The sequence below is a fragment of the Somniosus microcephalus genome, unplaced genomic scaffold, assembly GCF_052327205.1.
Source record: "Somniosus microcephalus isolate GS21.2 unplaced genomic scaffold, FLI_Smic_1.0 unresolved_chr7, whole genome shotgun sequence".
In the NCBI taxonomy this organism is placed as follows: Eukaryota; Metazoa; Chordata; class Chondrichthyes; order Squaliformes; family Somniosidae; genus Somniosus; species Somniosus microcephalus.
Window position 1 is genome coordinate 29,886,970 of NW_028225185.1, and position 24,285 is coordinate 29,911,254.

General features: G+C 52.7%; 1 protein-coding gene across 2 annotated transcripts in view; it reads right to left on the bottom strand.

Annotated features, from left to right (window-relative positions):
• Window positions 1-7,658: 7,658 nt before the first annotated feature.
• The window catches only part of wasb (WASP actin nucleation promoting factor b), a 48,871-nt gene continuing 32,244 nt past the window's right edge, over window positions 7,659-24,285 (bottom strand). For both annotated transcript variants that reach the window (XM_085978861.1, XM_085978860.1), the window contains 3 exons: window positions 22,511-22,971; window positions 21,617-21,725; window positions 7,659-8,662 (listed from right to left, as the gene is read on the bottom strand). In XM_085978861.1, the coding sequence (XP_085834987.1) occupies window positions 8,607-8,662; window positions 21,617-21,725; window positions 22,511-22,971 (626 nt within the window). In that variant the 3' untranslated portion in view covers window positions 7,659-8,606. The remainder of the gene's footprint in view (window positions 8,663-21,616; window positions 21,726-22,510; window positions 22,972-24,285) is intronic.

Below are 24,285 nucleotides of genomic sequence, written 5' to 3' on the forward strand. Positions count from 1 at the left end.
TAGAACTGAGAAATACCAAGGGGCAGAAAACGTTAGTGGAAGTGGTATACAGACCCCCAAACAGTAATGCGGAGGTTGGGGATGGCATTAAAAGAGAAATTAGAGAAGCGTGCAATAAGGGCACGGCAGTTATCATGGGTGACTTTAATCTACATATAGATTGGACTAACCAAATTAGTAACAATACTGTGGAGGAGGAATTCCTGGAGTGTATACGGGATGGTTTCCTGGACCAATATGTCGAGGAACCAACTAGAGATCAGGCCATCTTAGACTGGGTATTATGTAATGAGAGAGGATTAATTAGCAATCTTGTGCGAGGCCCCTTGGGTCAGAGCAATCATAATATGATAGAATTCTTCATTAAGATGGAGAGTGAAGTAGTTGACTCAAAGACTAGGGTCCTGAATTTAAATAAAGGAAACTACGATAGTATGAGGCGCGAGTTGGGTAGGATTGATTGGGGAATGTCACTCAAAGGGTTGACAGTGGATAGGCAATGGCAAACATTCAAAGATTGCATGGATGAACTACAGAATTTGTTCAGCCCAGTTTGGCATAAAAATAAAACAAAAAAGGTGACTCAACCGTGGCTAACAAGGGAAATTAGGGATAGCATAAGATCCAAGGAGAGCACATATAAATTGGCCAGAAAAAGCAGTAAACCTGAGGATTGGGAGCAGATTAGGATTCAACAAAGGAGGACAAAGGGATTAATTAAGAGGGGAAAATAGAGTATGAGAGTAAGCTTTCAGGGAACATAAAAACTGACTGTAAAAGCTTTTATAGATATGTGAAGAGAAAAAGATTGGTGAAGTCAAGCGTAGGCCCCTTGCAGTCAGAATCAGGGGAATTTATAATGGGGAACAAAGAAATGGCAGACCAATTAAATACATACTTTGGTTCTGTCTTCACAAAGGAGGACACAAATAACCTCCCAGAGATGTCGGGGAACATAGGGTCTGATGAAAGGGAGGAACTGAAAGAAATCAGTATTTGTAGGGAAATGGTGTTAGGGAAATTGATGGGATTGAAGGCCGATAAATCCTGAGGGCCTGATAATCTACATCCTAAGGTACTTAAGGAAGTGGCCCTAGAAATAGTAGATGCATTGCTGGTCATCTACCAAAATTCGATAGACTCTGGAACAGTACCCATGGATTGGAGGGTAGCTAATGTTACCCCACTATTCAAAAAAGGTGGTAGAGAGAAAACGGGGAATTACAGGCCGGTAAGCCTGACATCGGTAGTGGGGAAAATGCTAGAGTCCATTATAAAAGATGTAATAGCAGAGCACTTGGAAAACAGTGACCGGATCGGACAAAGTCAACATGGATTTACAAAAGGTAAATCGCGCTTGACTAATCTACTGGAATTTTTTGAGGATGTAACTGGTAAAATAGATAAGGGAGAACCAGTGGATGTGGTGTATTTGGACTTTCAGAAGGCTTTTGATAAGGTCCCGCATAAGAGATTAGCGTGTAAAGTTAAAGCACATGGGATTGGGGGCAAGGTATTGACTTGGATAGAGAACTGGTTGGCAGACAGGAAGCAAAGAGTTGGAATAAACGGGTCTTTTTTCGAGTGGCAGGCAGTGACTAGTGGGGTACCACAGGGATCGGTCCTTGGACCCCAGCGATTCACAATATATATTAATGATCTAGACGAGGGAACTAGATGTAATATCTCCAAGTTTGCAGACGACACAAAGCTGGGTGGGCGTGTGTGCTGTGAGGAGGATGCCGAGAAACTCCAGTATGATTTGGACAGGTTGGGTGATTGGGCAGATGCATGGCAGATGCAATATAATGTGGATAAATGCGAGGTTATCCACTTTGGTGCCAAAAACAGGAAGGCAGATTATTATCTGAACGGCAATAGATTGGGAGAAGGGGAAGTTCAACGAGACCTGGGTGTTATTGTGCACCAGTCGCTGAAGGTAAGCATGCAGGTGCAGCAGGCGGTTAAGAAGGCAAATGGTATGCTGGCCTTCGTAGCGAGAGGGTTCGAGTACAGGAACAAGGATGTCTTGCTGCAGTTGTACAGGGCCTTGGTGAGACCACACCTTGAGTATTGTGTGCAGTTTTGGGCGCCTTATCTGAGGAAGGATGTTCTTGCCGTGGAGGGAGTGCAGCGAAGATTCACCAGACTAATACCTGGGATGGCAGGAATGACGTATGAGGAGAGATTGGGTCGATTAGGCTTATACTCACTGGAGTTTAGAAGAATGAGAGGGGAGCTCATTGAAACTTATAAAATTCTAACGACTAGACCGACTAGATGCAGGAAGGATGTTCCCGATGGCGGGGGAGTCCAGAACCAGGGGTCACAGTCTAAGGATAAGGGTTAAGCCATTTAGGACAGAGATGAGGAATTTCTTCACCCAGAGAGTGGTGAACCTGTGGAATTCTCTACCACAGAAGGCAGTTGAGGCCAATTCATTAAATATATTCAAGAAGGAGTTAGATATATTTCTTAAGGCTAAAGGGATCAAGGGATATGGAGAGAAGGCAGGGACAGGGTACTGAATTTGGATGATCAGCCATGATCTCATTGAATGGCGGAACAGGCTCGAGGGGCCGAATGGCCGACTCCTGCTCCTATCTTCTATGTATCCATGGTGCAGTACTGAGGGAGCACCGCACTGTTGGAGATGCCGTCTTTCGGATGAGACGTTAAACTGAGGCCCCCGACTGCCCCCCCAGGTGGACGTAAAATATCCCACGACCACTACTGGAAGGAGAGCAGGGGGTGGGGGGGGGGAGGGGAGTTCTCCGCAGTGTCCTGGGGCCAATATTTATCCTTCAGCCAGCATCAAACAGATGATCCGGTCATTATCACATTGCTGTTTGTGGGAGCTTGCTGTGCGCAAATTGGCTGCAGCGTTTCCTACATTACAACAGTGACCACACTTCAAAAAAAGGTCCTTCATTGGCTGTGAAGCGCTTTGGGACGTCCTGAGGTGGTGAAAGGGTGCTGGAGAAACGCGGGTTCCTCCTCCTCAGCTGGTCGAGGACCAGTGGCGGTTGGGGAGACTTGCCCAACGAATGTCACAGCCATGGATCAGTGATGCTGGAGTTCCCAATGCCTCTGTTGGGGGGGGGTGGGGGTGGCATCGGGTGACCAGTCTAATGCGAGGCGGTGTTCCGGACGGCCAGGCAGCACCAATAACCAGAAGCAACGGATCAAAAATATTCTTAAAATTACTGAGAGTTAAAGAACTCCCATTTCTCCAGCGCCTTTCCCCACCTCAGGATGTCCCAAAGCGCTTCACAGCCAATGAAGGACTTTTTTTGAAGTGTGGTCACTGTGGTAATGTAGGAAACGCGGCAGCCAATTTGCGCACAGCAAGCTCCCACAAACAGCAATCTGATAATGACCCAGATCATCTGTTTAAGTAATTAATGTTGGTTGAGGGATAAATATTGGCCCCAGGACACCGGGGAGAACTCCCCCCTGCTCTTCTTCCAATACTGGCCGTGGGATCTTTTACATCCACCCGAGAGGGCAGACGGGGCCTCGGTTTAACGTCTCATCCGAAAGATGACATCTCCACCAGTGCGGCGCTCCCTCAGTACTGCCCCTCCGACAGTGCAGCGCTCCCTCAGCACCGCCCCTCCGCCAGTGCGGCGCTCCCTCGGCACCGCCCCTCCGCCAGTGCGGCGCTCCCTCGGCACCGCCCCTCCGCCAGTGCGGCGCTCCCTCGGCACCGCCCCTCCGCCAGTGCGGCGCTCCCTCGGCACCGCCCCTCCGCCAGTGCGGCGCTCCCTCGGCACCGCCCCTCCGCCAGTGCGGCGCTCCCTCGGCACCGCCCCTCCGCCAGTGCGGCGCTCCCTCGGCACCGCCCCTCCGCCAGTGCGGCGCTCCCTCGGCACCGCCCCTCCGCCAGTCCGGCGCTCCCTCGGCACCGCCCCTCCGCCAGTCCGGCGCTCCCTCGGCACCGCCCCTCCGCCAGTCCGGCGCTCCCTCGGCACCGCCCCTCCGCCAGTCCGGCGCTCCCTCGGCACCGCCCCTCCGCCAGTCCGGCGCTCCCTCGGCACCGCCCCTCCGCCAGTCCGGCGTGCCCTCGGCACCGCCCCTCCGCCAGTCCGGCGCTCCCTCGGCACCGCCCCTCCGCCAGGTCCGGCGCTCCCTCGGCACCGCCCCTCCGCCAGTCCGGCGCTCCCTCAGTTCTGGCACTGGGAGTGTCGTCCTGGATTATGGGGCTCGAGGCTCTGGAGTGGGGCTTAATGTCTGACCATTTACTCCTGCTATAATATAGTAATATTAATCCAGACAATGGATGGAAGTTTTAACGGTTCTGTTGGGTGATCCACAACACACTGGCATCGGTTACAAGCACACAGCAACAAGATACTGATCGTAAAATGATGAGGCTTTGATATTTGAGAAAGTATATCGGTATCACGATGAGGTGTTATGCAGCAAGTTAGCTGTCTGCAGCGGTCGTTCAAGTAAAGGAAACCCATGTAACTGCAAGAGAGCAGTTTCTAAAACTACAATTTGACCCTCACTCGAATATACATGGGGGAGAAGTTTGGTTCGTTTGCGCCCCCCGTTAGTGCCCTAAGAGGGGCGCAAAGCAACTAGGGCGCGGCAATGTTTGCACCGCTCGCGAAATTGACCAGACCTTTTCCGGCGGCGCTAAACACGACCGCCACGATCTCCTGCGCCCGCAAATCGTGATGTCAGTCGCGCGTGCAATGGATATTGAGTGGCACCGCCTGCCGCTAGCAACAACAGGTTGAGGGGAGCGTTTTGCAGTCAGGAAGGGACTGGGGAGCGCTGTTTAAAGGCGACCGCTTCCTGCCTTTTTTTTATTGGTGACATTTTTGCACCACGCATTCTGAGAGAGAGACCTGGAGAGATTCAACGCTGGGTGAAGGAGTTTTGAGTACCGAGCAGCACTTTGCAGGTTCATTTTGAGTTGACCTTCCTTGCATCGATTTAGAAGAGACTGTGGGGGCTGCACTCTGAGCTCTTTCCCTCGGACCTCTCCATTGTTCTTTCCAGCAGATTTGATGTACGGGTCTCTCCAGGCGGAGATTCAAGGCTGCAATGAGCAGGGTGTGGATGGAGAGCAAGATCGACCCTCCCCTTTAAGAACTGGCCGGCGCCAGTGTGTCTGTGTTCCATTGCTGACTGACATCACGAGCTTCGGGAGCGCTCTGAGGTAGCGCCTCGCTCCTCGGCGTTAGCGCCTTGAGAGGTGTGTAGCGCCTGATTTAGCGCTCCAATCACTTCCAGGGGTGATAGAAGCCAGGTTTGCAGTCGGAGGCGATAATTAGCGCCAGGCGCTAAACTTTACGCCCGGCCGATAATTGCGCCCCAAATGGGGTGATACTGAATTTCTCCCCCATAGTCATAACAGCACAGAAGGAGGCCATTCGGCCCATCGAGTCCATGCCGGCTCTCTGTAGAGCAATCCAATCAGTCCCACTCCCCCGCTCTATCCCCGTAGCCCTGCAAGTTTATTCCTCTCGAGTGCCGATCCAGTCTCCCCGTGAAAACATCGAGTGTCTCCGCTTCCACCACTTCCCTCGGCAGCGAGTTCCAGGTCCTCGCCACTCGCTGCGTAAGAAAGTTTTTCCTCACGTCCCCACCTGTATCTCATGCCCAAAACCTTAAATCTGTGTCCCCTAGTCCTTGTACCATCAACTAGTGGGAACAGCCTTTCCCCGTCTAGCCTATCCAAACCCGTCATAATCTTGTACACCTCGATCAAATCACCCTGCAACCTCCTTTGCTCTAATGAAAACAAATCCAGCTTCTCCAACCTGTCCCTGTAGCTAAGATCCCCCATCCCCGGAACCATTCTGCTAAATCTCCTCTGCACCCTCTCAAGGGCCTTCACAACCTTCCTAAAGTGCGGTGACCAGAACTGGACGCAATACTCCAGTTGTGGCCTAACCAGCGCTTTATAAAGGTTCAGCATAACTTCTCTACTTTTGAACTCAATACCTCTATTTATGAAGCCCAAGATCCCATATGCTTTGCTAATCACTCTCTCAATATGTCCCACCACCTTCAGGGACCGATGCACATGAACTCCCAGGTCCCTCTGTCCCTACACACTCAGTAAAACTGTGCCGTTTAGTGCATATAATTTTATTGTTAAATATTAGGGAAATGCCCATTTGAAGAGGGGCGGGAGGAAGGTCGTGCAGAGCAGAAACACCAGCCCAGAGCAGTTGGGCCGAATGGCCTCTGTCGATGCTGTACATTCTATGCAACCATAGAGTATTTTTACTTAAAAAGCACAATTCTTTCCTCCCCGCCCCCCAAAGTTTTTTTCCACCACTTTTCTCCTCCGCCGGAAATGCTGCCTTTTTTCCATTCGGATAAAGTGCGACTGCTTCCTCCAGCACCCAGTACTTCGTCCCCATGATGACTAGGTCTTCATGACGAGGGATCTTCCACCTAGCCCTAACTCGCTCTGAGTCTCGTTCACCATATCACCCACCCTCTGCTCGCTGACCTACATTGGCTTCTGGTCTGGCAACGCCCCGATTTTAAAATTCTTGCCCTCATCTTCCAATCCCTCCATGGCCGCCTCCCCCCCCACCCCCCCCCCCCCCCCCACGATCACTGTAACCTCCTGCAACCCTCCGAGATCTCCGCGCTCCTCCAATTCTGGCCTCTTGCGCATCCCCCGATTTCCATTGCTCCACCATTGGCGACCGCGCCAGGGCCCCGAGCTCTGGAATTCCCTCCCTAAACGTCTCCTCCTTTTAAGATGCTCCTTAAAACCGACCTCTTCGACCCAGCTTTTGGTCACCTGTCCCTATTATCTCCTTATGTGGCTCGGTGTCAAATTGTGTTTGATAATCGCTCCTGTGAAGCGCCCTGGGACGTTTTACTACGTTAATGGTGCTCTATTAATACAAGTTGTAGAGGGCTTTATCAAAGATGAGTCAGGTTTTCCTTATTTTGTGTGCACTGTCGGAGGGGCGGTACTGAGGGAGCGCCGCGCTGCGCTGTCGGAGGGGCGGTACTGAGGGAGCGCCGCACTGTCGGAGGGGCGGTACTGAGGGAGCGCCGCACTGTCGGAGGGGCAGTACTGAGAGAGCGCCGCACTGTCGGAGGGGCGGTACCGAGGGAGCGCCGCGCTGTCGGAGGGGTGGTGCTGAGGGAGCGCCGCGCTGTCGGAGGGGCGGTGCTGAGGGAGCGCCGCTGAGGGAGCACCGCGCTGTCGGAGGAGCGGTACAGAGGGAGCGCCGCGCTGTCAGAGGGGCGGTACTTAGTCCAAAAATCTATCGATCGCAGTCTTGAATAGACTCAACGACTGAGCATTCACAGCCCTCTGTGGTAGAGAATTCCAAAGATTCACCACCCTGAGTGAAGAAAATCCTCCTCATCTCAGTCCTGAATGGCCGACCCTTTATCCAGAGACTGTGCCCCCCCCCCCCCCCTCGTTCTAGACTCTCCAGCCAGGAGGAAGCAGCCTCTCAGCATCTACCCTGTCAATCCCCACCACCACCTTCTCAAGGGCGATTAGGGATGTGCAATAAATGCCAGTCTAGCATTTAGATAGAAATAAAAAAGTGTGGGATTTGCACTACAGGGAGCGTGTGTGCACTCCGTAGCGGATACTCTCCGTACATCCAGAGAATTCTTACCCGTAGTCCCTACTGGAATTCAAAATCAGACGCCACAAACTGCCGAAACAATCCTGTTTATTATTAAGTGAGACCGTCCTTCCATCATTTCAGACTGATAGCGCCACAGGACACGCAGACAGACACGGGGTCCCTTGACAGTCTGAGCTTGCAGTCTGCTTAATTGCACAGGTTCCCAACAAGCGTAGAGAATATTACGGGCTGCACATCGAGAGGCGGAAGTGGGTGAGGCCCTGGCACCGGAACTTTGATTCTAGATTAACGAAATGAAGGTCTCCCCCGTGCCTACTGGCCGCAGAGCGCACTCTGACAGGAACTCGACACTCTCACCGAGAGGGCACAGGAGAGCTCGTCCTAGCAATGGGGAAATGTGTCACAGCTGCAATAGGGTGGGGTGCTCTACAGGGGCTGATGCAGGTTGTCAGGGCAATGTAGAGGGAGTTTTACTCTGTAACCCGTGCTGTACCTGCCCTGGGAGTGTTTGATGGGGACAGTGTAGAGGGAGTTTTACTCTGTATCTAACCCGTGCTGTACCTGCCCTGGGAGTGTTTGATGGGACAGTGTAGAGGGAGCTTTACTCTGTATCTAACCCGTGCTGTACCTGCCCTGGGAGTGTTTGATGGGACAGTGTAGAGTGAGCTTTACTCTGTATGTAACCCGTGCTGTACCTGCCCTGGGAGTACATGATGGGACAGTGTAGAGGGAGCTTTACTCTGTATCTAACCCGTGCTGTACCTGCCCTGGGAGTGTTTGATGGGACAGTGTAGAGGGAGCTTTACTCTGTATCTAACCCGTGCTATACCTGACCCACTGGGCGCCTGAAGTGAGGAAGTGCGACGTTCCGTGGACGCCCCTCGCTCTGATGAGTATGAAACACACAAGTTAAAAAGGAAGAGAGCAAAAAATAAATTGAGTTTACAAAAGGAGAGTTGCAGTTGAGTGTGAGGGGCCTGAAGACGAGAGGACAGCAGAATCCGGGTCAGGAGATTAATCGTCCCACTCATCATCGAACTCGTCAGCACCTCCATCATCCTCCCCTTCATCTGCAAGAGAGAAGCACTCAATGAAGACTTTCTTCAATTTCCAGTTATCCCTTTCCCAAGGGAAGCAGGCAGAAGGAGCAAGCCCTTCAACCCAGCCACCCACTCCTCTCTCAGTGCTTTGCTGCAGTGTGTACCATCTACAAGATGCACTGCAGCAACTCGCCAAGGCTCCTTTGGCAGCACCTCCCAAACCCGCCACCTCTTCCACCTAGAAGGACAAGGGCAGCAGGCGCACGGGAACACCGCCACCTCCAAGTTCCCCTCCGAGTCACACACACCATCCTGACTTGGAAATATAGGGACCTGGGAGTTAATGTGCATCGGTCCCTGAAGGTGGCGGGACATATTGAGAGAGTAGTTAGCAAAGCATAGGGGATCCTGTGCTTCATAAATAGAGGTATTGAGTACAAAAGTAGAGAAGTTATGCTGAACCTTTATAAAGTGCTGGTTAGGCCACAACTGGAGTATTGCATCCAGTTCTGGTCACCACACTTTAGGAAGGATGTGAAGGCCCTTGAGAGGGTGCGGAGGAGATTTACCAGAATGGTTCCGGGGATGGGGGATCTTAGCTACAGGGACAGGTTGGAGAAGCTGGATTGGTTTTCATTCGAGCAAAGGCGGTTGAGGGGCGATTTGATCGAGGTGTACAAGATTATGACGGGTTTGGACAGGCTAGACGGGGAAAGGCTGTTCCCACTAGTTGATGGTACAAGGACTAGGGGACACAGATTTAAGGTTTTGGGCAAGAGATACAGGGGGGGATGTGAGGAAAAACTTTTTTACGCAGCGAGGGGTGAGGACCTGGAACTCGCTGCCGGCGGAAGTGGTGGAAGCGGAGACACTTGATGTTTTCAAGGGGAGGCTGGATAGGCACTCGAGGGGAATAAACTTGCAGGGCTACAGGGATAGAGTGGGGGAATGGGACTGACTGGGTTGCTCTACAGACTCGATGGGCTGGATGGCCTCCTGTTACATTATGACTCTATATTGGCTGTTCCTTCATCGTCGCTGGGTCAAAATCCTGGAACTCCCTCCCTAACAGCACTGTGGGAGCACCTTCACCACACGGACTGCAGTGGTTCAAGAAGGCGGCTCACCACCACCTTCTCAATCATAGTAAAATTACAGCACAGAAGGAGGCCATTCGGCCCCTCGTGTCCGTGCCGGCCGACAAAGAGCTCTCCGGCCTAATCCCACTGTCCAGCTCTCGGTCCGTAGCCCTGTGGGTTACGGCGCTTCCGAGTGCGTATCCAAGTACTTTTTAAATGTGATGAGGGTTTCTGCCTCGACCACCCTTTCAGGCAGTGAGTTCCAGACCCCCCACCACCCTCTGGGTGAAGAAAGTTCTCCTCAACTCCCCTCTAATCCTTCTCCCAATGACTTTAAATCTCTGCCCCCTGGTTATTGACCCCTCTGCTCAGGGAATTAGGTCCTTCCTATCCACTCTATCCAGGGCATCCTCATCATTTTATACACTTCAATTAAATCTCCCCTCAGCCTCCTCTGTTCCAGAGAAAACAACCCCAGCCTCTCCGATCTTTCCTCGTCGCTAAAATTCTCCAGTCCCGGCAACATCCTCGTAAATCTCCTCTGCACCCTCTCTAGTGTGATCACATCCCTCCTGTAATGTGGTGACCAGAACTGCACGCAGTGCTCTAGCTGCGATCTAACTAGTGTTTTATCCAGTTCAAGCATAACCTCCCTGCTCTTGTATTCTATGCCTCGGCTAATAAAGGAAAGGGGGTAACATATTGGCATGGATAGAAGATTGGCTAGCTAACAGGAAACAGAGAGTAGGCATAAATGGGCCATTTTCTGATTGGCAAGATGTAACGAGTGGTGTGCCACAGGGATCGGTGCTGGGGCCTCAACTTTTTACAATATATATAAATGACTTGAATGAAGGGACCGAAGGTATGGTTGCTAAATTTGCTGATGACACAAAGATAGGTAGGAAAGTAAATTGTGAAGAGGACATAAGGAGGCTACAAAGGGATATAGAGAAGTGAGTGGGCAAAGATCTGGCAAATGGAGTATAATGTGGGAAAATGTGAAGTTGTCCACTTTGGCAGGAAGAATAAAAAAGAAGCATATTATCTAAATGGTGAGAGATTGCAGAGCTCTGAGATGCAGAGGGATCTGGGTGTCCTAGTGCATGAATCACAAAAGGTTACTATGCAGGTACAGCAAGTAATTAGGAAAGCTAATAGAATGTTATTGTTTATTGCGAGTGGAATTGAATACAAAAGTCGGGAGGTTATGCTTCAGTTGTACAGGGCATTGGTGAGACCACATCTGGAGTACTGTGTACAGTATTGGTCTCCTTATTTACGGAAGGATGTAAATACGTTGGAAGCAGTTCAGAGAAGGTTTACTAGACTAATACCTGGAATGGGAAGGGTTGTCTTAATGAGGAAAGGTTGGACAGACTAGGCTTGTATCCGCTGGAGTTTAGAAGAGTAAGAGGTGACTTGATTGAAACATATTGGATCCTGAGGGGTCTGGACAGGGTGGCTGTGGAGAGGCTGTTTCCTCTTGTGGGGGAATCTAGAACTAGGGGGTCGCTGTTTAAAAATAAGGGGTCGCCCATTTAAGACAGATGAGGAGAAATTTTTTCTCAGAGGGTCGTGAGTCTTTGGAACTCTCTTCCTCAGAGGGCGGTGGAAGCGGAGTCTTTGAATATATTTAAGGCAGCGGTAGATAGATTCTTGGTAAGCAAGGGGGTGAAAGGTTATCGGGGGTAGGCGGGAGTGTGGAGTCATCGGATCAGCCGTGATCTTATTGAATGGCGGAGCAGGCTCGAGGGGCCAACTCCTGCTCCTAATACGTATGTTCCGTATGCCTTTTTAACTACTTTATCGACCTGTCCTGCTACCTTTAAGGACCTGTGGACATGCACTCCAAGGTCCCTCTGTTCCTCTACACTTCTCGGTGTCCTACCATTTATTGGCCCAGAAATTCGGGTTCCCCACGGGTGAGCACGCGCAGGGTACTCACGCATAGGCCCAACAAAAGTGCCGGTTTTGTGCACGCACTGCGCATGCGCGGGAAACCGGCACTTCCGTTCCCCTGAAAGAAGAGTCAAATGCGTGCGCCGGAGAGGCAGCGCGTACGCCTGGAACTTCCGATTTTTTACAGGTTTCTCCGGGAAGGTAAGTCTCCAGCAGTTACACTTTTAAAAAGCAGGCGCAAGGCCTGCTTTTAACAAGGTAAGTGGTGAATTAATTAAAATTAAAACATTTTTTTTCCACAGGTTTACTATTTTTAAACACTTTAAAGAAAGCTAAGTTTATTTTTAGCCCCGGTTGGAAAATGTAATTACTTTTTTCAAAAATTTAAATTATTGTTTAAAATAGTTATTTCATGTAATTTATAGTTTATTTTAAAAATGTGATGTTTTTTTAAAAATTTATTTGAAAATTTAGTGATGTTTTGGGGCTCATATAGTATTTATAGGCTTGACAGCTCTTCCTGTCAAACTTATGAATGAAGTATTCCCTGCTACCATTGGCTCTCCATGGCCTACGTGATCCCAGGGGACGCTTCGAACTAACTGCGCCCCTGGGATACGCAAGCACTGCGCGCCGGCAGTTGGAGCAGGCCCAGGATCGGAATCCCACGCGGGCCCACAGCTCAATGGCCGGCGCGCTAGGTAAGTGCAGGTCGGGGGCTTGCACCCGCAGGAAGCCCCCGACCCGAATTTCTGGGCCAATGTGTATCCCCTTGCCTTGTTAGCCCCTCCCCAAATGCATTACCTCCCACGTCTCCGGATTGAATTCCATTTGCCACTTTTCTGCCCAACTGACCAGTCCATCGGTATCTTCCTGCAGTCTAAAGCTTTCCTCCTCATTACCAACCACACGGCCATTTTTTATATCCCATGCAAATTTCTTAATCATACCCCCTACATTTAAGTCTAAATCATTGAGATCTTATATCACAAAAAGTAAGGGACCCAGTACTGAGCCCCGCGGAGCCCCACTGGAAACAGCCTTCCAGTCGCAGAAACTCCGCTCAACCATTGCATTGGAGAGGGTGCAGAGGAGATTCCCCAGGATGTTACCTGGGCTGGAGCGCTTCAGCTATGAGGCAAGACTGGACAGGTAGGGGTTGTTTTCCTTAGAGCAGAGAAGGCTGAGGGGGGACCTGATTGAGGTGTACAAAATTATGAGGGGCATAGATAGGGTAGATAGAAAGGAACTTTTCCCCTTAGTAGAGGGGTCAATAACCAGGGGGCACAGTTTCAAGGTAAGGGGCAGGAGGTTTAGAGGGGATTTGAGGAAAAACTTTAACGTTCAAGAAGCATTTAGATGAGCACTTGAAACGCCACAGCATACAAGGCTACGGACCAAATGCTGGAAAATGGGATTAGAATAGACAGGGCTTGATGGCCGGCGCGGACACGATGGGCCGAAGGGCCTCTTTCTGTGCTGTATAACTCTATGAAAATTGTTATATCCGTGTATCTTAATGTTGTGTCCTTCAATAATCAGACAACAGACTGCAGGGAACGATTCAACAGGTGTTTACTGAATGAGGGTTACTCTAGAACTAACTATACAGATCACTACTCAGGGTTTATATACAGGTGTGGTCACTGCCGGTACTACAGTATACAGGAGCTGTAAAAAGTAGTTCTCTCCCTTAAGGTATATATACATTACAATTCCTCCCCTTTTAGATTAACAGTACCATAATACTCATTTAACAATTAACATTTTTAATATACAATGTTATATGAAAATAGTCCATTCATATATTCAGTCTCTGGGGAGGCTTCCTGATTCTTTCTGGATAACGCCTTTCCCGAGTGTCTCGCTCTTGGTGCGGAGGCGATTCTAGCACCCTGTCGTCAGTTGATTCATCAGCTTCCAATGCTATTGTTTCTGAGGTAGATGCGACCTGTACGTCGGGTTCCTCACCAGGTACGTATGGGCGAGGCATGGGGTTGACTCGTTCCTGTGACTCTAGGATCTGGTCAGCATGGCGTCTCACAATGTTCTCTCCAACATCCACTGTGTACATTAGTGGCCCCTGCCGTGTGCATATCGTTCCTGGTTGCCATTTCTCTGTTCGGTAGTCGCGGGCCAAGACTGGTTGCCCTACATTGAAGCTCCTTGTCGGCTTCTCATTGATGTGCTGGAATTGCTTACTCTCAACATCTCTTCGTACATTTGGTCTGAGCAAATCCAGACGAGATCTCAACCTTCGGTTAAAGAAAATCATGGCCGGGGCCTGGTTGGTGACTGCATGTGTCACATTTCTGTAGGCTAACAGGAAACTGTCCACCTTATGCTGCAGTGGAATGTCGTCATCGCACATGGCCTTTACTGCTTTTTTAAAGGTTTGTACGAACCTCTCAACCAATCCATTTGTGGCTGGATGATATGGGGCGGATGTGTAATGCCTTACCCCATTCCTTTTCATCGATCTTCGAAACTCTTCGGACACAAACTGTGGTCCGTTATCAGAGCAAATCTGCTCTGGCAAGCCGTTCCTGGCAAAAATGGTCCGTAGGACTGCAATAGTTTTCTCCGTGGTGGTGGAGGACATTTTGATCACCTCAGGCCATTTCGAGTGCGCATCCACGGCTATTAAAAACATTGAGTCCATGAATGGACCAGCAAAATCAATATGCACCCGTTGCCATGGAGATGAGGGCCACTCCCTCTGGATGAGAATGCTGGCAACAGTGAGTCGCCATGTGCTGGCCATCCCTTCACCGTCAAATCATATACCCGAGACAGTGTCGGGTCATTTTGGGTCTCCTCCTCTATACCAGCGTTAGTTACTGGCAAACATTGAATTATAGTCGACAGGATCCACTGCTGGTGCTTCCTCCGCAGCAGGCAGTGGCAGGTGTGATAGCCCATCAGCGTTTCCATGCTGTTTCGTGCCCTTATACTCGATTTCATATTGGTGCGCCCCTAGAAAAAGGGACCATCTTTGTAGCCGTTGCGCAGTTATCACCGGAACGCCCTTCTTTGGATTAAAGATGGAGACAAGTGGTTGGTGGTCAGTCAGCAAGGTGAACTTCTGCCCGTGCAGATAGTGATTGAACTTTTTCACTCCCCACACTAGGCTGAGGGCCTCCCTGTCAATCTGGGCATAGTTACGCTCGGCTGAGGTTAGTGACCGAGACGCAAAGGCTACTAGCCTCTCCGAGCCATCCGGGAATTTGTGCGGCAGCACCGCTCCAATGCCATAGGGTGATGCATCACACGCCAACTGAATTGGTAGTGCTGGGTTGAAATGAGCCAACACCTCTTTTGATGTGATCAATGCTTTGCTCTTCTGGAAAGCTCGTTTACATTCGTCACTCCACTTCCATGGTACCCCCGTTTGCAGTAGGGTGTTCAGTGGGTGTAGTACGGTAGACAAATTCGGCAAGAACTTATGGTAGTAGTTCACCAGCCCGAGGAACGACCTCAGTTGTGACACAGTTTTCGGTGCTGGAGCCTTGACTACTGCCTCAATCTTTTCAGGGACTTATGTAACCCCTCTTTATCAATAACGTGGCCACAATATGAGATCTGCTTCTGGAAAAACTCGCATTTGTGGCGATTAGCTCGGAGCCCATATTCCTTCAATCTAGTGAGCACCTGCTCCAGGTTGGCGAGGTGATCACTGTCATTTTCGCCCGTGACCAGGATGTCGTCCAAATAACACTGGGTCCCTGGAATCCCTTGCAGTACTTGTTCCATTGCCCTTTGCCAAATAGCCAGAGCTGATGCTACCCCGAACACCAGTCGGTTGTATTGGTAGAGACCTTTGAGTGTTGATTGTGAGGTACTGTTTCGAGGCTTCTTCTACCTCCATTTGCAGGTACGCCTGGGCCAGATCAATCTTAGTGAAGCGTTTCCCTCCAGATAGCGAGGCGAAAATATCTTCAATCCGCGGAAGCGGATATTGTACAGTGTGAAGGACTGGGTTCACTGTCACCTTAAAGTCCCCACAGATGCGAACCTTCTTTGGATCCCCAGGCGTATTACTCAATGACCTCTTCATTACAGGAACGATGCGTGTAGCCCACTCGCTCCAGTCCACTTTGGACAGTACTCCTGAATGTTCCAAACCTTCCAGCTCTGCTTCGACGGCTGGGCGGATCGCATAAGGTACCGGTCTGGCCTTAAAAAAAACAAAAACTTTGGGCTTGCATTTTCCTCTATTTTGATCGTTGCTGTTATGCCTTTTAGTGTTCCGAGTCCCTGCTGGAACACTTCTTGTGCATCAGTTAGTATTTTTGACAGTCGTCCAGGTGTGACGTCGTCATCCTTTTTGGCACCTACAGTCAGTGCTTGTATGGAATGCCAATCTAGCTGTATCTTCCGGATCCATTCACGTCCTAGTAGTGGTGGTCCTCCATCTGGCAATACATATAGGTCCATTTTTGGTGTTTCCTTGCCGTTATATATAACGTTCACCCTTATTTTTCCTTTGGGGTAGACTTTTTGCCCCGTGTATGTCTTCAAGACAATCTGTATCTCTCAAGGGTATATGTGAGAATAGCCGCTTGTAGTCCCTTCGGTTTATGACTGTTAGGGCTGATCCTGTGTCCAATTCCATTTTCACTTGGACTCCTGCTATCTTGAGCGTGACCCAGATAGTTTGGTGATCCTCCGTTTTGATCACATTATGTAGTTTCAGACAACCCAGCTCCTTGCTTCCGGAGTCTGTATCACTTTTCTGTTCGTCTGAACTACTCTCCGTCACCTTATGTACCTCCTTGTACTTCTCCTGTGGAGATTTCTTGCTGCTGGTTTTCTTTCCCGACCTGCAGACTCTTGCTATGTGTCCTACTTTTCCACACTGTCTGTGCACTTTGTCCTTGAACCAGCAATCATTATGGTCGTGTGTTGTTCTGCCACAGCGATAGCACTTCACTGTTCTGTATGACATTTCATTTGTGCCATATTCTTGCGGTCTCCGTTGTATCTCTGCAGCGCCCCGTGCTGCTGCTTCGTGTGATACTGCAATGCTGAAAGCCTTGTCCAGCGTAAGATCCTTTTCTGATAGAAGCCGTTTCTGGGTTCCTTCACTTTGAAGCCCACACACAAACTTGTCCCTTAAAGTATCTGCTAGTCCCGTTCCAAACTGGCAGTGTTTCGATAGCTTGCGCAGTTCCGTTAAATACTCAGTATTACTTTCATCTTTATGCTGGTTCCTTTTGTGAAACTTAAATCTTTCTGCTATCAGCAGCGGTGTGGGGTTTAAGTGGTCCTGTAGGATTGATACTGTGGCCTAGAAATTCAGTTGTTTGCGCCAGCCGCTAGCGCCTTAGGAGGAGGAGATGTGGGGCGCTAGGCGGCTAGCAGCCGGGCGCAGCGCGATCTGCGCCTCTCTCCAACTTCAGTAAAGATTTAGTGGCGGCGCAGAGCCTTTGCGCGCGCTCAGCTGCGCGCGCAGATCCTGACGTCATTTCATCGTGCAACGCCCTTTGTGTGCCCCAAACCGGAAATTCAGTGGCGCCGGCCTATTGTGTGCCTGGCGCCCCTAGCGACTGGTAGAGGGGAACGGTTCCCAGTCGCTGTGGGGCGCGGGGGGCGCAAATTAAAGGGCACTCCTCCTGCAGTAGAAATGGCAGCCATTTTGCAACACTCCTTTGTCTCTCTGCAAAGATCCGTCTCTCACAAAGGTAGAGAGCTTTCTGGTTTGGCTCAACACTCGCACAGGTACTTGTGGCTTCAGGCCACAGCTTTGCACTTGTCTTTAACTTCAGAGCCATAGCATTGATTGCATCCATTGCAGCCCCCATTATATGTTTCCAAACGTTGGCCTTCTCCATAGTCCTGGGCGTTGTACAGATCAAGCAGCAGTGGTCAGGCCTTGCTTCAGGGCTGCAGTGTGCAGGGCGTGGCAGGCAAACAAATCCACCCTCCCCCTTTAAGAGCTCACCGGCGCCGGAGTGTCTGCCGTCAATCAGCAACTCGCCACACCTGCGCTGCGCCCGCCCTCGGGGGTATCGCCGCCGGCTTAGCGCCTAATGATAGTCGTGCATCGCCTGTTTTAGCGCAGCAGCAACCTCTTGGGGCGATGCCACTGAATATCGGCGAAGGTGGCGCGAAGTTGCGCCGGGCGCAAACTTTAGCGGCCGCCCGGCTGTAGCACCCCAAACGTGGCTATACTGAATTTCTAGGCCTATGTTTTCAAAATCCTTTTCTACTGGCTTCTCTGGGGTTACTAGGTTTCATACTAAGCCATACGTTTTTGCACCCATTGAATTCAACAATACCAGCGCTTTCTTGTCATCTGGCACTTCATTCGCCTTGCAGTATACTTCTATGCGTTCGACATATGTCGTCCAATCTTCGACTTCATTGTCGAACGCTGTGATACTGCCACTCTGGCATTTTTGGGTGTGGTTAGACTGGCTTAAAATGGCATCTCCCACGCTTTCCTTTCTTCCCCGCTGCGGCTTAAAATGTCATCTCCCACGCTGCTGCCAACGCCACTCTCGGCGGTCCTCGTGGCAAATGGCGACACCCTGTGGGTTTCGTGCGCTGCTCCTGCACTGCTGCCAACGCCGCTCTCGGCGGTCCTCGTGGCAAATGGCGACGCCCTGTGGGTTTCGTGCGCTGCTCCTGCACTGCTGCCAACGCCGCTCTCTGCGGTCCTCGTGGCAATGGCAGCGCCTCGCGTTTTCCTGCGCGCCTCTCTCCCCCGTTGACACTGCTCGGCCCTTGAACACCGGCTGTGCGCTGCTCTCTCTCGTCTCTCTCCCCGTTGACGCCGCTCGGTCCTGAACACCGGCTGCGCCATGTGCGCTCTGCCCTTTCTCTCTCCCCCGTCGACGCTGCTCGGCCTTTTTCTGTGCCGCTCGGTCGGGCTCTAGCCGCCGCTGTCCGGGAAGGGTCTGCGCAGTACCTGTTGCCAGCCCGTTTCGCTGGACCACCGTGACTGGAAAGCCAAGCCTGGCTCTCGACAGCCTCCCCTGCGATGCTCAAATCTCTGCTGGATGACTGGGCGGTTGCCCGTGGTCGAAGCCCGTGTTTCTGGACTCGACCTCCTTCCACTGTTCTCCAGGAGTGAATCCCTGGGAGGTGATGCAGAGTTGCAGGTAGGTTTGAATCTGCATCGTCGTCGGTGTTATATCCGTGTATCTTAATGTTGTGTCCTTCAATAATCAGACAACAGACTGCAGGGAACAATTCAACAGGTGTTTACTGAATGAGGGTTACTCTAGAACTAACTGTACAGATCACTACTCAGGGTTTATATACAGGTGTGGTCACTGCCGGTACTACAGTTTCCAGGAGCTGTAAAAAGTAGTTCTCTCCCTCAAGGTATATATACATTACAAAAATGGGATTAGAATAGACGGGGCTTGATGGCCGGCGCGGACACGATGGGCCGAAGGGCCTCTTTCTCTGCTGTATAACTCGATGGCTCTATGCTACCCTTTGCTTCCTGCCACTGAGACAATTTTGGATCCAATTTGCCACTCTCTCCCTTGGATCCCACGGGCTTTAACTTTTTTTGATCAGCCTGCCATGTGGGACCTTGTCAAAAAGCCTTGCCAAAATCCATGTAGATTACATCAACCGCACCGCCCTCATCGAGCCTCCTTGTTGCCTCCTCAAAGAATTCAATCAAGGGGCAATTAGGGATGGGCAAATAAAGGCTGGCCCTGCTGGCGATGCCGACATCCCGAGCCTCGCGATGTACGAGTGACACGAGGCTCCGATGCGGATGGAACAAAACCTCCAGGTATTGCAATTGGCCTCAGCACCTGTGGGCCCTGGGAGTAAGGGGTTATTGGGCAAGGGGTGGGGTGGTGGGGGGAAATTAACGAAGAATCCTGCCCCTGATCGCTGTCCAGCGACCCGTGAAGGTAGTACGCCCGTGAGGACAGAGAAAGAAGGAGCTGGTGGGAGGGTGTAATTACAGCGTGACATGTTGACATAGAGAAAGACAGACTCGCATTTCTCTGGCGCCTTTCACCTCCTCAGGACGTCCCAAGGTGGTTCAGAGCCAATGAAGTACTTTTTGAATGGTGGTCACTGTTGTAATGTGGGAAACACAGCAGCCAATTTGCGCACAGCAAGCTCCCACAAACAGCAATGTGATAATGACCAGATCATCTGTTTTTTAGTGATCTTCGTTAAGGGATAAGTATTGGGTCCAGGACATCAGGGAGAACTCCCCCCCCCCCGCTCTTCTTCAAAATAGTGGTCCCGGGATCTTTTACATCCACCCGAGAGGGCAGACGGGGCCTCGGTTTAATGTCTCATCCCAAAAGACGGCACCTCCGACAGTGCGGCACTCCCTCAGTACCGCTCCTCCGACAGTGCGGCGCTCCCTCAGTACCGCCCCTCCGACAGTGCGGCGCTCCCTCAGTATCGCCCCTCCGACAGTGCGGCGCTCCCTCAGTACAGCCCCTCTGACAGTGCGGCGCTCCCTCAGTACAGCCCCTCTGACAGTGCGGCGCTCCCTCAGTACCGCCCCTCCGACAGTGCGGCTCTCCCTCAGTACCGCCCCTCCGACAGTGCGGCGCTCCCTCAGTACCGCCCCTCCGACAGTGCGGCTCTCCCTCAGTACCGCCCCTCCGACAGTGCGGCGCTCCCTCAGTACCGCCCCTCCGCCAGTGCGGCGTTCCCTCAGTACCGCCCCTCCGCCAGTGCGGCGCTCCCTCAGTACTGCCCCTCCGCCAGTGCGGCGCTCCCTCAGTACAGCCCCTCCGACAGTGCGGCGCTCCCTCAGTACCGCCCCTCCGACAGCGCGGCGCTCCCTCAGTACCGCCCCTCCGACAGCGCGGCGCTCCCTCAGTACTGCCCCTCCGCCAGTGCGGCGTTCCCTCAGTACTGCCCCTCCGCCAGTGCGGCGCCCCCTCAGTACAGCCCCTCCGCCAGTGCGGCGCTCCCTCAGTCCTGCCTCTCCGACAGTGCGCCGCTCCCTCAGTCCTGCCTCTCCGACAGTGCGCCGCTCCCTCAGTCCTGCCTCTCCGACAGTGCGGCGCCCCCTCAGTACCGCCCCTCCGACAGTGCGCCGCTCCCTCAGTCCTGCCTCTCCGACAGTGCGGCGCCCCCTCAGTACAGCCCCTCCGACAGTGCGGCGCTCCCTCAGTCCTGCCTCTCCGACAGTGCGCCGCTCCCTCAGTCCTGCCTCTCCGACAGTGCGGCGCCCCCTCAGTACAGCCCCTCCGACAGTGCGCCGCTCCCTCAGTCCTGCCTCTCCGACAGTGCGGCGCTCCCTCAGTACAGCCCCTCCGACAGTGCGGCGCCCCCTCAGTCCTGCCTCTCCGACAGTGCGGCGCTCCCTCAGTACCGCCCCTCCGACAGCGCGGCGCTCCCTCAGTACTGCCCCTCCGCCAGTGCGGCGTTCCCTCAGTACTGCCCCTCCGCCAGTGCGGCGCCCCCTCAGTACAGCCCCTCCGCCAGTGCGGCGCTCCCTCAGTCCTGCCTCTCCGACAGTGCGCCGCTCCCTCAGTCCTGCCTCTCCGACAGTGCGCCGCTCCCTCAGTCCTGCCTCTCCGACAGTGCGGCGCCCCCTCAGTACCGCCCCTCCGACAGTGCGCCGCTCCCTCAGTCCTGCCTCTCCGACAGTGCGCCGCTCCCTCAGTCCTGCCTCTCCGACAGTGCGGCGCCCCCTCAGTACAGCCCCTCCGACAGTGCGCCGCTCCCTCAGTCCTGCCTCTCCGACAGTGCGGCGCTCCCTCAGTACAGCCCCTCCGACAGTGCGGCGCCCCCTCAGTACAGCCTCTCCGACAGTGCGGCGCTCCCTCAGTCCTGCCTCTCCGACAGTGCGCCGCTCCCTCAGTCCTGGCACCGGGGGAGTGTCGGGCCTGGACTATGGGGCTCGAGTCTCTGGAGCGGGGACTCAAATCCACGACCTTCTGACTCAGAGGGGAGAGTGAGACCCACTGAGCCCCGGCTGATCTAGGGGGCGAGGTTGTGGACTGGGCGCGTTCGCTGCTTGCAGTGCGGATTCCCAGGCGGAGGGAGAGACAGATCATACCTGAGGAGTGAATGACTTTGCTCCGTTGCTTCATTACCATCATCAGCGCTCCCACCAACCCCTCATCTTCCTCCTCCGGCGCGTGAGCGGGTTCTGGCGTGTCGGTCACCTTAGTGACAAAGAACATAAAAGAGAGGCAGGGGGTGAGGTTAATATTAAACCAGCTTTCCCGTTGATAGGGCGAGCAAAAAGAAAGACCGACTCGCATCGCTCCAGCGCCGTTCCCCACCTCAGGACGTCCCAAAGCGCTTCACAGCCAATGAAGGACTTTTTTTGAAGTGTGGTCACTGTTCTAATTTAGGAAACGCGGCAGTCAATTAGCGCACAGCAAGCTTCCACAAACAGCGATGTGATAACAACCAGATCATGTGTTTTAGTGATGTTGATTGAGGGATAAATATTGAGCCCAGGACACCAGGGAGAAATCTCCTCCCTCAGTAACTCCCCTCCCTCAGTACCACATCTCCGACAGTGCGGCGCTCCCTCAGTACCGCCCCTCCGACAGTGCGGCGCTCCCTCAGTACCGCCCCTCCGACAGTGCGGCGCTCCCTCAGTACGGCCCCTGCGACAGTGCGGCGCTCCCTCAGTACTGCATCACTGAAGTCCCTCATCCCTGGTACCATTCTGGTCAATCTCCCCTTAACCTTCTCTGCTCTAAGGAGAACAACCCCGGCCTCTCCAGTCTCTCCACGTAACTGAAGTCCCTCATCCCTGGTACCATTTGGGTAAATGTCCTTCGCACCCCGTCTCCCAAGGCCTTGACATTCCTTATGATGCCTCCCTTGGCCAAATAGCTGGCTGCCACACGAACAATAAAACCCGGAACCCCGCGCCCACTCCCCACCCTTTCCCCCCGCCCCCCCCGACCCAAGCATGAGAGGAAGGGAGACTCACGTTCTTTAACTTGGTGCCCAGGCGGATTTGATCGAGGAGTGCTCCGCGTCCCCCGGGCTCGGGCCCCTTCTGCCCCCCTGCGAGGGCCGGGGGTTTGCTGAAGGCGGAGGGAGGGGTCGGCGGGGCCTGCGGAGGAGGAGGAGGAGGAGGAGGGGGAGGGGGTGGACCTCCTCCCCCGATGGGAGGAGGGGGTGGACCTCCTCCCCCGATGGGAGCAGGAGGAGGAGGCGGCCCCAGTGAGCGGGTGAAGGGAGGGGGTGCGGGCGGCGGGGGGCCGGTGCTCCGGTGGGCCGGCCCCCGCACGGGGGGCGGCGGCACATGACCCCGGGCGTGAGGGGACTGGGCGGCGGGGGGCACCGGTGGGAGCGGCCCTTGCCTGCCCCTGCTGGCCGGGGAGCTGGAGGGCGGAGGGGGGACAGGAGGGAGCGGGCCAGATCGCGTCGGAGGTGGGGGCGCGACATCTGAAAAAACAGAGAAAAAAAAGATGTTAATTCGTCAAATTAGAAAACGCAAGCACACCACATATGAACCGTCGCACCTCTGACATTAATAAAGTCTTACAACGTTTCCCAGTTTAAATTCTCACTTGGAGCGCTGTGTACAGTTCTGGTCTCCATATACCTTGGTTAGACCGCACTTGGAGCACTGTGCACAGTTCTGGTCTCCGTATACCTTCGTTAGACCACACTTTGAGCACTGTGCACAGTTCTGGTCTCCATATACCTTGGTTAGACCACACTTGGAGCGCTGTGTACAGTTCTGGTCTCCATGTACCTTGGTTAGACCACACTTGGAGCACCGTGCACAGTTCTGGTCTCCATATACCTTGGTTAGACCACACTTGGAGCACTGTGCACAGTTCTGGTCTCCATATACCTTGGTTAGACCACACTTGGAGCACCGTGCACAGTTCTGGTCTCCATATACCTTGGTTAGACCACACTTGGAGCACCGTGCACAGTTCTGGTCTCCATATACCTTGGTTAGACCACACTTGGAGCACCGTGCACAGTTCTGGTCTCCGTATACCTGGGTTAGACTGCACTTGGAGGAATGTGTGCAGTTCTGGTCTCCATATACCTTGGTTAGACCACACTTGGAGCACCGTGCACAGTACTGGTCTCCATATACCCTGGTTAAACCACACTTGGAACACTGTGCACAGTTCTGGTCTCCATATACCCTGGTTAAACCACACTTGGAACACTGTGCACAGTTCTGGTCTCCATATACCTTGGTTAGATCACACTTGAAGCACCGTGGACAGTTCTGGTCTCCGCATACCTTGGTTAGACCGCACTTGGAGCACTGTGCACAGGTCTGGTCTCCATATACCCTGGTTAGACCACAGTTCTGGTCTCCATATACCTTGGTTAGACCACACTTCGAGCACCGGGCACAGTTCTGGTCTCCATATACTTTGGTTAGACCACACTTGGAGCACCGTGCACAGTTCTGGTCTCCATGTACCTTGGTTAGACCACACTTGGAGCACCGTGCACAGTTCTAGTCTCCATATACCTTGGTTAGACCACACTTGGAGCACTGTGCACAGTTCTGGTCTCCATATACCTTGGTTAGACCACACTTGGAGCACTGTGCACCGTTCTGGTCTCCATATACCTTGGTTAGACCGCACTTGGAGCACTGTGCACAGTTCTGGTCTCCATATACCTTGGTTAGACCACACTTGGAGCACTGTGCACAGTTCTGGTCTCCATATACCTTGGTTAGACCACACTTGGAGCACTGTGCACCGTTCTGGTCTCCATATA